General features: G+C 38.6%; 1 protein-coding gene across 1 annotated transcript in view; it reads left to right on the forward strand.

The window, feature by feature from the left end:
• LOC137248682 (putative nuclease HARBI1) overlaps positions 1-14,810 on the forward strand; it is a 24,003-nt gene continuing 9,193 nt past the window's right edge. The window contains exons 1-2 of the mRNA XM_067779585.1: positions 1-270; positions 8,107-8,168. Coding sequence (XP_067635686.1) covers positions 1-270; positions 8,107-8,168 — 332 coding nt within the window. The remainder of the gene's footprint in view (positions 271-8,106; positions 8,169-14,810) is intronic.

Here is a 14,810-nt window from a genome sequence, read left to right on the forward strand (position 1 = left end):
ATGACTAATGAATATGCTGTTGCAAACTATCATGAAATAATTGACAATTACAAAAATTTAGCCTTTGACATTATATTTACAGATGCCTCTCTTGGCGAAAACAAAACTGGTTGTGGTATTTTTTATTTGAACACCAACAGCGAACACTCATTTTGTTTGCCTTTCAAATCCTCTTCTGCCTTTGGTGAAATATTAGCCATAGAGGAAGCCATTAATTTGGCCATTACAAACGAAAGTGAAAGTATAGCTATCTTCACAGATAGTCTAGCGGTTTGTCACATTTTAAAAGACCATCGAACCAACAACTATATAGCTCAAAATATCTTTCGTACTATTCAACATCACAATTTCAATCAAGTACACATACTCTGGACACCCAGTCATATGGGTATAACAGGAAATGAAAGAGCTGATACAATTGCCAAGAAAGCAACCGAAACTGACATCTTCAAAGATTTTAAACTTACTATACAAGAGGGTCTTAGACTTATTCGAAATGAAATATACGACACTTGGTACAACGAATTTTTGGAATTTTCAATTGAACATCCAAACTTATATGCAGACATACATAGAACTAGGAAAAATCACTGCTGGTTCAGGAAATTAAAATTTCCGACTACGGAACTGAAGAGACTAAACAGAACAGGCAGGTCACACATATGACAAGTCCTATTTATTTAAAATTGGCGCCAACAGATCCGAAAGATGTAGATGCGGCCATATTGATGACTACATTCATCAAACTTTTGTATGTAGAATTCTTAGCAACACCCGTGACACCTTCAATCTATTTAAAAATCATCATAATTTTAAAGATATTCTATGTGAAAACAATTTAGCCAAAATCACTGAGCTCATACATTTTTTTCAAAAAGCCACTGTTAAATTTTAATTAACCTGACTAGCTATCAATGCTTAATAAGTTTCATGTAAATAACATATTTCGTACCTTATATGTATATAATAATGTTTTGTATAAAGGATACAACAAAATTTTGTTTGTAATCCTGTATGCCATCCACCAAGCATAATGCGGCAGTTACCCACCGACGTGTGCCGTACGTAAGGACGTTTGTCGTACGAAGCACGTTTGACCGAACTCTCAAGCCCGTAGGAATCAATGTGTGCGTCTGTGTACATGTACATAAGATATTTGTGTGTGTATTGTTTACAGATAAGCACTGTTGCCATTGACCATTTTGCATGTATGCTTATGGAAACATCAACTTTTTCCAATTTAATTTTTGATATTGTAAAAGGCCGGAATACTATTAAATAAGTATAAATAGATTAAATATTTATAATCAGCACTTTTACATAATTATTTCGAATTATTTTCACAATTTTTCAAACTTTAATTAGGCGTTTTTGCATAAAATTGCAAACGGTCAAAAATTAGCGCACAAAAGTTTACTAGGCAACTCTGTCTAGTGAGAGAGCGATCAGCTGACACGTTCTTACGGAAAAAATCAAACTTGTTTTGATTTCTACGTTCCGGGCTACGTACGTACGGGCGTTGCACGTCGGTGAGTTTTCGTTGACATTGCACACTCATAAGATAGGTCGTGTCAGCTGACACGTTTTTTCTACGTACGTTCGTGAGTAACCACGGCTTAAACCAATGCACGTCGGTTACACACCCTACAAGAATACTGACTATCATATGACTATCATCTGATTTTCAGCAATGTCAACCTAACTATCAGCGCCTCATACAAACTTTCTATCACAAACTTAAGGCGACTTGCGCAAATGTGATGTAAACAACTGTGTACGTGTGAGTTTTTTTCTCCTTCCTCCTACACTAACATGGCCTACTGATTAAGTATATAGCCGTACTGCTCACCCTCATTCCTTTTCCTGGATCAGTGCTGACACTCTAACTATCAAAAAGTGTCATAAATGATAGTTTACTGTAGATATCAGGTTTGACTGTTATACTATCATAAATGACCATTGTTATATTCCGCCAAAAATGAAACAATGCTTTTTGCTTTTTATTTACTTTATTTCATTACGTTTTTAATTTTGTACGTGATAAAATCATACGTGTTTCTTATTTGTTTAAAATAGTTTTATAAGAATTCGAGTTCAGAATGTTCAATTTAAATTCAGAAAACAACAAAACAACAGAAGAGCGCTTTCCTCATGCGGAAACCCATTTAAAAATGAATCACCACTAACCACTATTGTTTTTCGCGTATCAATTTTTTGAGTACGCCCCATACATTCCGACAGCTTTTGGTATTTTTTAATATTATTTTCGATTTGTTTTCTTTTAGCATGGAGCTTTGAAATGCTCTCTTTTTCATTTTTTAAACTTATTTTTTATATGGTTTTCGTCGGTTGAAAATGGAGGAATTTAAAAAATAACAAAACAACCGTGATAATCATTTGATTGTCATATGACAGTCAGTAGTGACAACATGATTAAATCGGATAAACTGTTCTCGCATACATAAAATTCCGTTGAGAATTATGTATCTGTATCACATGCATAATGGTATCTGCTGTGTGTTCTTTTGTTCTGTACCAGGTGTCCGAAGCTTTCCCAGTTTGAGTCCTTTTTCATGATTATAGGCTGTCGTTGGGAACATGCGGACATGCGTGAGCGAACAAAGGAACATACATAAATTTGAGTATCAATGTTTACGTCATCGCAGGATCAGCATTGTCAATTACAAGTGCGAGTGTATTAGTAAAGCTATCAGCGTTTCTTGTAGGGCAGTCAGTATGACTTCAACATGTCATATAAAATGCGCTCGCTAAACAAACGTCAATTGACCAAATGTCATTTCGTTTCATTCAACAAATTTGTACATACAAAACCTTTTGTAATAAACTACAAAACCTCACACGAGTCGAATATAACCTGGAACCCAATAACTAAAACGCAAATCTGGAATCAATAATGCGGCAGTTACCCACCGACGTGTGCCGTACGTAAGGACGTTTGTCGTACGAAGCACGTTTGACCGAACTCTCAAGCCCGTAGGAATCAATGTGTGCGTCTGTGTACATGTACATAACATATTTGTGTGTGTATTGTTTACAGATAAGCACTGTTGCCATTGACCATTTTACATGTATGCTTATGGAAACATCAACTTTTTCCAATTTAATTTTTGATATTGTAAAAGGCCGGAATACATATTAAATAAGTATAAATAGATTAAATATTTATAATCAGCACTTTTACATAATTATTTCGAATTATTTCCACAATTTTTGAAACTTTAATTAGGCGTTTTTGCATAAAATTGCAAACGGTCAAAAATTAGCGCACAAAAGTTTACTAGGCAGCTCTGTCTAGTGAGAGAGCGATCAGCTGACACGTTCTTACGGAAAAAATCAAAATTGTTTTGATTTCTACGTTCCGGGCTACGTACGTACGGGCGTTGCACGTCGGTGAGTTTTCGTTTACATTGCACACTCATAAGATAGGTCGTGTCAGCTGACACGTTTTTTCTACGTACGTTCGTGGGTAACTGCCGCATAACACTATTGGAATCACATCACATGTGGAATACAACATGGCCTATTAGAGATTCAATTAATCCTGGCGGCCATAGAACTTTGAACCCAAAAAAAAAAAAAAATAAGTTTGCGAGCTTTAAAATATATATATATGTGATCTGAAGAACTCCCTGTTAATTTTAAATATTTCCGGAGATATTCCATTTAAAACTCAAAATTGAAAAAATTTTCGACCACCAAATGTTTTGCTGTCTCTGCTGAATTAGAAATGGCGAATTTTTTTGCACGCAAAAATTACGTATTTTGCTATCCCTATAAAAATATTAGGTGCGAGAGAGCACGATACATTGTGGGAAAGCTAAATTTGTCAACATGCTATTTCATTTGAAGAATTTTTCATTCCAAATCGTCACCCCTGTCAAAAATTCGTGTGTTTGTGTGCGTTTTTGGTCAAACGATTTTTGCAGGGTAGTCATCATTCACAATGCTCTGGCTCACGATAAAATCTCATTGGAACGATCTGGATCAACTTTATGAGAGCTGACAGCACTAAAGGGCTCCGACGATTAACAACTAGCTTGACTGAATTTTTTTATGTGTGCGTATCGGTTATTTGACGTTTCGACATTTGCATTGAGAAACCGTAGCGTTCGGACGTGAATATGTCGCATTCCGATGATGATTTCTTTACTTGCAACTACAGCAGTTTTATTAAATACAAAGAAAAGGAAAAAGAGTGATAAAAAGAAATTGTGGATGAAAAGCTTGTACGCAAAACGTAATACATTAATAATTGCAAAAAATTCTAATATAATCGCCGGAGCCCTTAATATAAAACATCTGTTTCACAAATCACATTCAAGATTGCGCATGTAAACAAAAGATCAGCTGTTTTTTATGGGCAATTTTTACGTCATTTTCCTTTAGCTCTTGTTTTTTTTCTCTCTTTCTTTCATTTGCTCAAGCAGTCAAGTGTGACGTGGTGCGCAGAACGAAGCAATTTTGAACTCGTGAATGCGCAATCTTCTGTGTGTGATTTGTGAGTGTTACCAATTCAAAAGTGGCTGTCAAAAAATTTAGTACAAAAAACGGAACGAACAGAACTTTTATACGGATCAGAAATTGAACCAGAATCACAACGTCGTTGTTGCATTCTTTGTGAATGATGACAAAGTGTGATCTCTTATCTGTCAACTGCCTGACAGGCTGTTCAATATGGCTACTTTTCAGCGTTTTGACAGGCTGTTCAATTTGGCGGCGCCTATCTTCAGCGAGTGATAGAAAGAGATACAGAATGAGACAGCGATAGTCAAATACGAATCAGATGATCCAATCACTTTGGAATTTTGACGTTTATGCAGAAGAGATCACACTTTGTCATCATTCACAATGGTTGCATTTGCATGTTAAATTTCTATCCGTATCTGATACTCTGATACTCGCGTAACTTTTGATATGTTATACAGCCGAATAAATACGTTGAGCGAATGTAGCGAAAAAAAATTTATGCTCAGCAATTCGACGTAAAATCCCAACCGCTGAGTGGATCAAAAAAACTCAACGGTGCGTTCAAAAGGTTAACACCCAACGACTGATAAACAGTTGTGTTTACTAATAAGTTTTTCTGTATAAATTAAGCGGGGATTGCGCTCATTGCTTTTAATAATAATAATAATTTGTTACCTACTTCAAGGTAAAAAAAATATATATATATAAATAAATTTTTTACATTACATGCTTAATGACTTACAGTATAAAAATAATTTAACTTCAAACTTATTAATATTTTCACAGTCTTTTATCGCATTTGGTAACTCTTTGTACATTTTATAACCTATATATTCTAAAGTCTTCTTCATAATATATTCATAATAAATTTCAATGTAAAATAAAATATCGACTATTTTACAGTAAGCAAGTTTAACATATTTAGCATTGTAGTTTTTGGTGTTCTAAGCGAACATTTTAAAATTAATAGCATTGCCTTGTTTTGTTGTATCTACAGTTTTTTATTTGTGAGTCATTTGCTAATAGCAGGATTGTTGGCTTTTAAGGGCTTGTTTTTCAGTGCGAGTTTAAACAATACTTAAAGTTGACTAGAGTTTAATCTTGCCACTTTGTCCAATAACAGCAAATTTTACAGCTCATCTCAGGTTGCGGCCGAAGTGGCAGGGTTAAACTCTTGTCAACTTTAACTGGACTTTAAACTCTCACTAAAAAACTGGACCTAGAACATTAGAACATTTATTTATTTAAATATTTTCCTAGCACAGCAATTTGGTAAATTATTTTACAGTACTAGTCAGAAATTGTAAATAGTTAAATTTAAAATGAATTAATATGACAATAGAATTAACAACAAGTAATAAACAATACAACAATAATATTAGTAAAGATAAAAATAGTACTTATACAAATATGATTATTAGACAATAGGGAAAAGGAAAAAAAGGAAACAAGATGACGAGATAATACAATTTCATTAGCAAGAATACAAAAATAGTTTCGGCTTACAAGTCATTGTAAAAAGTGGTTAGCTAATTTTTGAAGTGCCGAGCATTTCCTATTTGTCTAAGGCAAGGTGCACACGAGGCTACGCGTCATAGACGCGTACAAGATATTTCATATAACTACAAATTCTCTACGCCTCAAGATCTGCACACGAAGCTATTTTCGAGCGTCGCTACAAAAAGCAAACAATTATTGAAAAAAATAAAAAATTAAATTTCTTCAGCTATATCCGTCCCCGAAACCAAAGGAAAATAGGTATTAAACGTTGTTTGCATCCCCGTGCCTTTGTAAATTATGAAAGACAATTTTAAACCACCGCGAACTAGAGAAAAGGGTGTTTATAGTTTCCAACACTTTTCAGCCTTTTAAACGCTTCAACAATGTCTAACCAAGCTGTTGTGGTGTTTAACACTCTTTTTCGCTTTGGTAATATACCTTTCACGCACTTTTATTAACTAAAGTGTGCAGCTCTCCATTCAAATACATGTGTTCGGCATCAAAGCGTACAAATTTCGCTTGCAGCGTCTATGACGCTTGGCCTCTTGTGCACCTTGCCTAAGTCTTGCGGGAAGAGCGTTCCAAAGGTGTATGGAAGTAACGTAAATGTATAAAAACATTTATTTAGAGCAATGTTTACTTTTTTAATGACACGTTTTAATTTTTCCCAAATTCTTAAATATAATAAGCCTTGCGCTAATATCTATATGACACTACTTCATTTTCGTATATTTTATCTTCAATTTTTTCCCCACTCCCTCCTAATACGGCTTCAGTACTGGTGTAAGTGTTGTTATGGATACGCATTTTCATTGGAGCAGCAAGGAAGGCAGTCGGCATGATCTAGTGGTGCTCTGTGGCTAGTCATGTCGGCTGGGCGGGGTTCTTGCCAACCTTGCTGTCCTGCGCCATAAACAGAAAAATTCCTATCATGCCTGTTCAAAACAAACTGTCAAAAAGCGTAGAACTCATTCAAAACGCTTACATTTCAAAATAAAACGACATCTGGCAGAGCCGGATGCCACGGACAGACCCTTAAACATTCAAAATTTAAAATTCAAAAAAATCTAACGCAAAAAAAAATTAACCGAACCGGTAATGACCGGTTACTAACTTACTGAAACAAAGAAAACTAAAACGGCTGAAAATAAAAAGGCCTAATATACATCGGGCGCCGCGTGTGTTGTTGCGACGCCCGGTACTTGACCCCACCCTCAATAACCATGACCACCGACGCACCTATATTTCGGTGGCCCCTTACCTGTGTTACCTATGCCTTCTAAATCAAAAGAATGCCAGCATTCCCATTTTAATCACAAATGTTTATTCAAAATTCATTTCAAAATAGCTCATAGACTATGGATTCAACCATTTGCGATTGTCGTTAAACGTATACCGCATTCTTGAAAATGTCCAATACTATTATATATATATATCTGTATATGTACGAATATTAGCTTACATAACTATATTTCTTTTTGTACGTTTAATTATTTCATTTAATCCCTCATACGCCTAGTACGGATATAATATATAATTATGTAATACAAATTATCTAATGGAAAAAAATATATGTAATGAAAACTATATTAAGATTATATTTATGTGTGCAAATGAATAGCCCTCGTATAAGGTAGTAGTTTCTCTAAATGTTGTTTTAAAACCAACATTGTTTACTTGTAACAAATAAATAAAAAAGTGTACCTATAGGTTCCTGCAAAAGATTCGCAAACGAGCTCGCATGCGACTATCGCCAGGAAACTGGGAAAGTAAAATTTGTTAATGTATTTGTGTTTGGTGGTTATAAAATATAACTTCGTGTTCTAATTCCCTTTTTTTTTTGGTTTTAAAATAACTTTTCTGTGTATTTTAAAGAAAGTTTTCTGTTGTTTTGCAAATTTACAATATTTTTAATTGTAGTGCTATATAAATTGTAATATGTGTTTTAAGAGCGTAGCTTGTTGAAATATTAGGTTCAAAATTATTTGCTTCATAGTACATAGAGTACCAACATGTTGTTACTTGTACGACGCACGCAAATTTGGGTCTTAAATACAAGCGCGCAATACGGCAAACAACAATCTGCCGATACCATTCATTATTATATTAGTAAAATAGTTTTCGAATTTCTTACACCATTTTGATTCATTTAAGTACATAAATTTTTCTCTACCATGCAGGTACATATATAACTTCTAACGATTTTCAGCAATGATTTATATATGAATATGTAGGTATCCGTAGAGTGTTTGTGTTTATGAAGTTAGCTATCCTAGGCCTATGTATACCTATAGTTATGTTATCGTATATGCATTTAATATATGTGATTGCGTATCCAAAAAAAAACGCTATAGAGCTAAGTTAATTATACGTTATAACATCGTTCCTCATCTTTTGTATTTTGTATATACATATGTATGTATACTAGACTAAGTGCTAAATATATATATTTTTTTTTGTAGTAATTAATTTGTTGTATGTTTTGCCAAAAAAAAGTTTAGTGCTCATCACTTTTTATGTTGGGTGTGTAGATATTTTATATGTTGTCATAGTAGTAGTATGACGTAGTACATGTATTGATCATATATAGGTATAAGTTTACAAGTGTTGTATATTACTTTTTTTTCCTATTAATTATAAGTAATGAAGACGGAAAAATAGGGTATTTAAAATATTTCAAGATGCGTTATTCTTTAATCAACTCCTTTTCCTGCTTCTGCTTCATTTTCTACTGATACCCAACTTTTCTCTTGGTTTTTTATATCACCTCACAGGAGGTTTAAAAAGGATTTGTACATGCATATGCATTTAGGTAGTAACTTTTGTCAGTGAAAAATCAAATTCTTAAACAAAAAAAAAAAACTCGTCCTCGAATGCACTGGAAAACTTCATTTTACTGATATTGGATTTGTCGTCTTTGTTTTAGCGTAAATTGGAATATAACAAATTTGCCTTACTTGTTTTCGCTATGGACAGAACTCACCCACTGTGTCGGTATTGTTGTGCTGTTGTGCTAATATTACCATTTCCACTATGTGTCGGGATCTCTCTTGGCGTTGGATGCTCGTGATTATGATGATGATGCGTACTCATGTGGTGGGAGTTATGATGCTGTGTCTGTTGAGCTAAATTATGAGTCGACGAGACTTTCAATAGCAGCGATCTCTTGCTCCGAGGAAACGATTTTCTTCAGACACTGTACGCCGTTGAACTTTTTGAGTGCGACCGTGTCACAGTTTTGATAACGTTGGTTGAGTAAATTGCCCTTTCCTCTCCGCCAGTTGAGGCTGTGGTCCGCTTAGGCTGAAATATTTGATATGCGCCTACGCAAAGGCAATTAGTGGCGTGGAATTTTTTAATTTTTCCTTAACTTGGAACAGTGGCCAGAGAATTAATTGGGTAACGAGTGCAGCAAAATCAACGAATGCTATTTCCTTTTTATATTTATGCCTCATCAACACTGTTATTAATCATTTAACAATCAGGTGCTTAACGCCGTAGGCAATACCATCAATATCATTCAACCAACTGCATAGCTGTGCCCCATATGGAATTACCTGGAAACGAAAATGTTCCTTCCTTGATGCAAATCCGCAAATGAATTATTTAGTTTGGGTTATAGATCGGGTATTTCCTCAGCCTCTTTCAGGAATCATCCAAGTAGGTACTAGTGAATCGAAGACTTCGCCGCTGGTGGCAACCAATATTTTTTTATTTCAGATCGGGCAAGTTCTAGCAAAATGAACCTTCCTCCTTACCCAGCCAAAACGAAAAGAGAAAGCAATCAAGAAGACAACCAAACAGCCAACTTCCGTATCTGGTTCCCACCGATAAATCGATACACCGATATTCTGTCGCAGCGACTCGAATTGTGATCGCTATATTATTTTGTTCAACCCAATGTTTGGCTCATATCCCTGTCATAGTGTACCTATACCAAGTGTGTTCACTAAGCGATAAACGTCAAAACTACAAACAGCCTCGCTCACCTGATGGAAATCTCAGGTCTAGAGTCGCATTTTTGGTCTCAACGACAACATTTTTGACTACCAATCGTATGGACTTTTTCAATTTTTCAATCATTCGGAGCATTCGGTAATGGTATCCATTTTGAATTCGCTGTCATTCCGAATCCATCGAGTGCCTGTCAGAATGCTTGACAGATAAGTCAACACACTTGTACTTGTACACTATGATCCCTGTCACGCCCATATCCCTGTCAGCCATTTCAAAGTCGTCGTGTTGATGATACGCGTATGGGATTCAGAGGCAACTTTTAAGTCGTGAGAGAATTATGCGCATTGTGTTGATTCGTTTTGCCTTTTTCGTCTCCTTTTGACAATTCCTATGCCAGTGAATTGGAAGAAGACCAAAGTCAGCTGATGAGATGGAATTCTTGGCGATGCAACCCGCACGAAATTAACACAGAAAGTGTTTAGCCACCCCAGGCGACCATAAGTGAGGGTGAATCCTAACCTTTTCACCTATCACTAGCCAACTAGTACCTTCGAAAGGGTGCATCTCCTAAGTGGCCCATAACAGTGTGTAAGCTATATTCCAAAAAAAAAAACAAAGAAAATACAAGAAAAATACAATCTAGTTTGTTAAAAACAAACGAGCCAGTTTGTATTTCGTTAGGTTTTTTGACATTCGGTTGTTTTTTCTTAACTTTTTCTGACAAATCAAAATTTTATTATTTAGTTTGAACATTTTCTGCATAAATATACAACTAGTATGAACTTTCGTGTGAAATAAAAGACCCACCAGAGCGCGAAATAGCTTTTACATGTTATTTGCATTGTTTTTGTTGTAAAAAATGTTAATGAAAAAATAAAATTTAAAACATAAACATGTCAAATTACTTTATTTTGTGGAAAACGTTGGTCTCTCCTTCTTTTGTTGGAAATTGTTTTTGAAATTTGAATCCAGCAAAAATAAAGTAGTGTCATATAGGTATAAGTTGCTATATGCAGTTCTAAATTAAACGCTTAAGAAGGTCAAAATATGACATATTTCTTATGCATGCAAACGGGACTTGATTTTAATTAATTTTAATAAATTCTTAACTTTGGGTATTTGTTTGACTTCCGTAGTGGCAGTTTTTCTAGCCGTGTTTTTTACAGGTATATACGTCTACGTTTATCCTCACTTAGATAATGTTTAGGAGACCCATCGAGCGGCAGTGGTTAAATAACTAGCTACAGAACATGTTGTACCGAAAAGCGGAGACCTACATCTCTGTTGGCCATTATGTATAACCTATAGCTGAATCGGTTGCCGTGAATAGTGGACACACACCATTTGTAGAGGTAATACCATGGGTAATACAAAGAGGTAGTTAGAGGTGAAACATAGACACATGGTGTTTTCTTTTCTACACGAGAATGTCGGCTTCACGCCAACTCTTCAAAAAGTTGTGTTCTGTTTAGCGAAGCCTCAGTAGAGGGTAGCATTATCTTTTTTTTCAACAACCTACCCCTAAATATTGCCAAAAATGCAACATTACTTGCCCTCGCTGCCATTGACGGTGCCCTGTCAATCAGCTGATGAATCACATTGACAAATAAACACAGTATACTATCTGTCACTTTCTAGCAAACATAAATCACCTACGATAAAGCAGCTCCGATAAAGCATGCAAAATTTTGACATTTCATTTGGCGGCAATGTTATTTTTCCAAGATAAATTTTTGCTAAAAAAGTTACATATTTTGCAAATAAGTGAATTATTATATTTGTCGGTTCGAGGTGAGTATGCTAACGCGAAAAAACAAGACAATATACATATTTATGTACATATTTCAATTCCATTGCTAATTGCATATTTCTCATTATTATAGAAGTACTAGGAGATGGATAAACGACTCACATATTTTGTATATAGCGCCGTCGACGATCTTTTGGAGTCATCGTCTTCCTCATCAGAGGCTGTCCTGCGAGGACAGGCACCTTGTAGTGGTGCAGGGGCTTACGCCGATCGTAAGTGATTGCGAGCCGGCCGGATAGTGGTAGCCTGGCTACTAACATCCGGCTGATTCGTCGCGCATGCGAGCGGTAACCAGGAACTGTCACCTCCTAATCCAGGGTGTTATGCGACACCGTGCCCATTGGACTGGTTTGCAGCCAGGAGGTCTACAACACCGGCTGTATTATAACGGCGCCTCCCTGACACCGGGCCGCCTTGGGGAGTAACTATGGCCTTACCGCGTCAAGGGGCTCTGCCGCGGTGGACGAACCGAGTTCCCCTATATATTAAAATAGATTACTACGCTTGCCAAGTCAAGCATGTGATCGTACGAAAAAGATGATGAATACAAACATAAATAATAAAAACCAACAACAAAAACAAATTGAAGGAAAAGAGATGAGGTCAAATGCTAAAAGCGGCGGTAACAACAAACGCCGAAGAGAAAAACAGGGCGAGAGAACTTACTCCCTGAGTCATCTAAACCTGACGGCGGAAGAACTTGCCCTTTTCGAGGAGCATGCCAGAGACGACGATGACCAAACGTCCGGGAGCGAGACGGTGAAAAAGGTAAAGAAGGACACGGCAACCAGACTCCAGCGCCAGAGTGGGCAGAGCACCACCAAGACGGTCAGCGAGGACAAACAACACCACGGTGGGTCAATCACCACCGTGAAGAATGTCATGGCCAACAAAAGTGAACAGCACAGTGGGCACAGCACCACGAAACCAGAGAGCAGCGCCAAACCACACCACGGTGGGTTAATCACCACCAGTGGGCCAAGCCGAGCAGAGGCTAAGAAGAGCGATAGGAGCCCGGAAAAGGGGCACCCATCCACCCAAGAAAAAAGCACACTCAGCTACAGCCACTGCGAAAATCGGCAAAGGAGAACCCGAGGGGATAGGGAAGAGCAGCGGGAGAGTCGCAAACGCTCACCCTCTAGAGATAGGCATCGACACAGCAGCAGAGAATCAGCGGCCAAAAGACATCTGGGTGAAGAATGTGACCGCGAGTACCCAGGGGGACGAAAACGATCCAATCCAAGGGACGAGAAGGTCGAGCGAGACAGAGGAAGGAAGAGGTCATACACGAGACATGAAAGTCGTTCGCCGAATAAAAACGTAAATGCCAGAGCAAGGTCATCGTCGTTCGCGGACTCTGGCACAGAGCGGCATCATGGTGCAAGCTGGCCCGAACTGGGAGAGCCAGGTGGCTTTGACGACCCTAGAAGAATCGGGCTAAGTGGAGCAGGTAAGAAGTGGTATCTTCGATACCTAAAGCAAGGAAGGACTCCGGACAGTGCACGCGAGAAAGCACTGCAGCACATGAGGCCAAGTAAGAAAAACCCGCCCGCGCGGAAATCAGGGCGTGGCGAGCGAGAAACGGCGAGGGGCGAGCATGCATCGCATCACCGCGGGTCATATAACCGCAGGCACCAACAAAGCCGTAACAACAAACAGAGCGCTCCCGCTGACAACCTGAGAGGAGGTCAGGCAAGACGGGAGGACGCACCACAGTCCAGGGGACAGAGGGCTTACCCCACACCTTCCACCTCGCGTAGGGCGAATGCGCCGCCGCCAGCACCTGGTGCATCAACTTCACAGGTGAGGCCAAGAATGCAAGGCTACTCGGATGCTTTAAAGGGCATACGAATGGCGGTGCTTCCAAGGCAATATCCGGCGGAGGTCCTGAGCCAGGAAGAGCTGACGCGGCTGCAGGATACCATAATGATTGAGGTATCGAAGGGTTGGGGAAAGCAATCTCTGGCCTTCTGCGGTGTATATTTTAGACCAGGACTACTCCTTGTAGACTGCAAGGATGAGCAAACAGCCGAATGGCTGACTAATATCACACCAACTCTACAGGGTTGGGAGGGCCCTGCCCTTATTACGAGGAAAGGGGATGATATACCACCGACGCATACCGTCACTATGTATCTCCCCAGGAGCAATGATCAGGAATTCGCGCTTAAACTGCTGAAGGCACAGAACACATTCTTAAATGTCGCGTTGTGGCGTATAATCAGCAGCAGTGCCGAGGAGGGAGGCCTACGGGTAAACGTAGCTATCGACGAGGCATCATTTATAAAAATAAAAGAAGCTGGTTTCAAGGTGAACTACCGGTTTAGCTTTGTCCCGGTCAGACCCTGGAAACAAAAAGCCCCAGCTAGTGTGGAGCAAACCCACTCACAATCGCAGATCGCTGGGGAGCAAATCCCAGAGGCACCAACAACATCCACCCAGTGCCCAGCCGGCGTCTCCTCAGCCATAGGCGCAACACCCGGGTTAATCACCGGTCAGGAGTCTACGCAAGCTCCCTCAACACAGGAGCTACTGGAAGGGCTGAATTTAGAGAACCTAGGTTTAGAGGATAAAGGAGAGGAAACCCTGCGGCTGTCCGGTGAGGACGAGCTGTTAAGGTTTCAGCTCTGACCGACTCACACACAAAGGTTGCCCAGATCAACCTGCACCATGCTAAAGCTGCTTCGGCAGTAATAGCACGCAGGTTCGCCTCGGAAGATCTGGGCATAGCACTCATCCAAGAACCTTGGGTGTATAAGGGTCAGGTGAGAGGACTAAAAGAGAGAAATAATAAGGTAATTTGGGATCTTTCTCAGGAAAGACCAAGAGCGTGTGTAGTGCTTAACAATTCCATTAACTACTTTTGCATTACAGAGTTTATGAGTCAAGACCTCGTAGCAGTTCAGGCGGTGATGGAAATACAGGGAGAGCCAAGGAACATCGTCTTCGCAGCGGCCTATTTTGCGGGAGATAACCACGAGGTCCCTCCAGAGGGTGTGAAGAAACTGACGGAATATTGCAGACGGGCAAAATTACCGTTAATTATGGGATGTGA

This window comes from Eurosta solidaginis, chromosome 4, assembly GCF_040869045.1.
Source record: "Eurosta solidaginis isolate ZX-2024a chromosome 4, ASM4086904v1, whole genome shotgun sequence".
Lineage (NCBI taxonomy): Eukaryota > Metazoa > Arthropoda > Insecta > Diptera > Tephritidae > Eurosta > Eurosta solidaginis.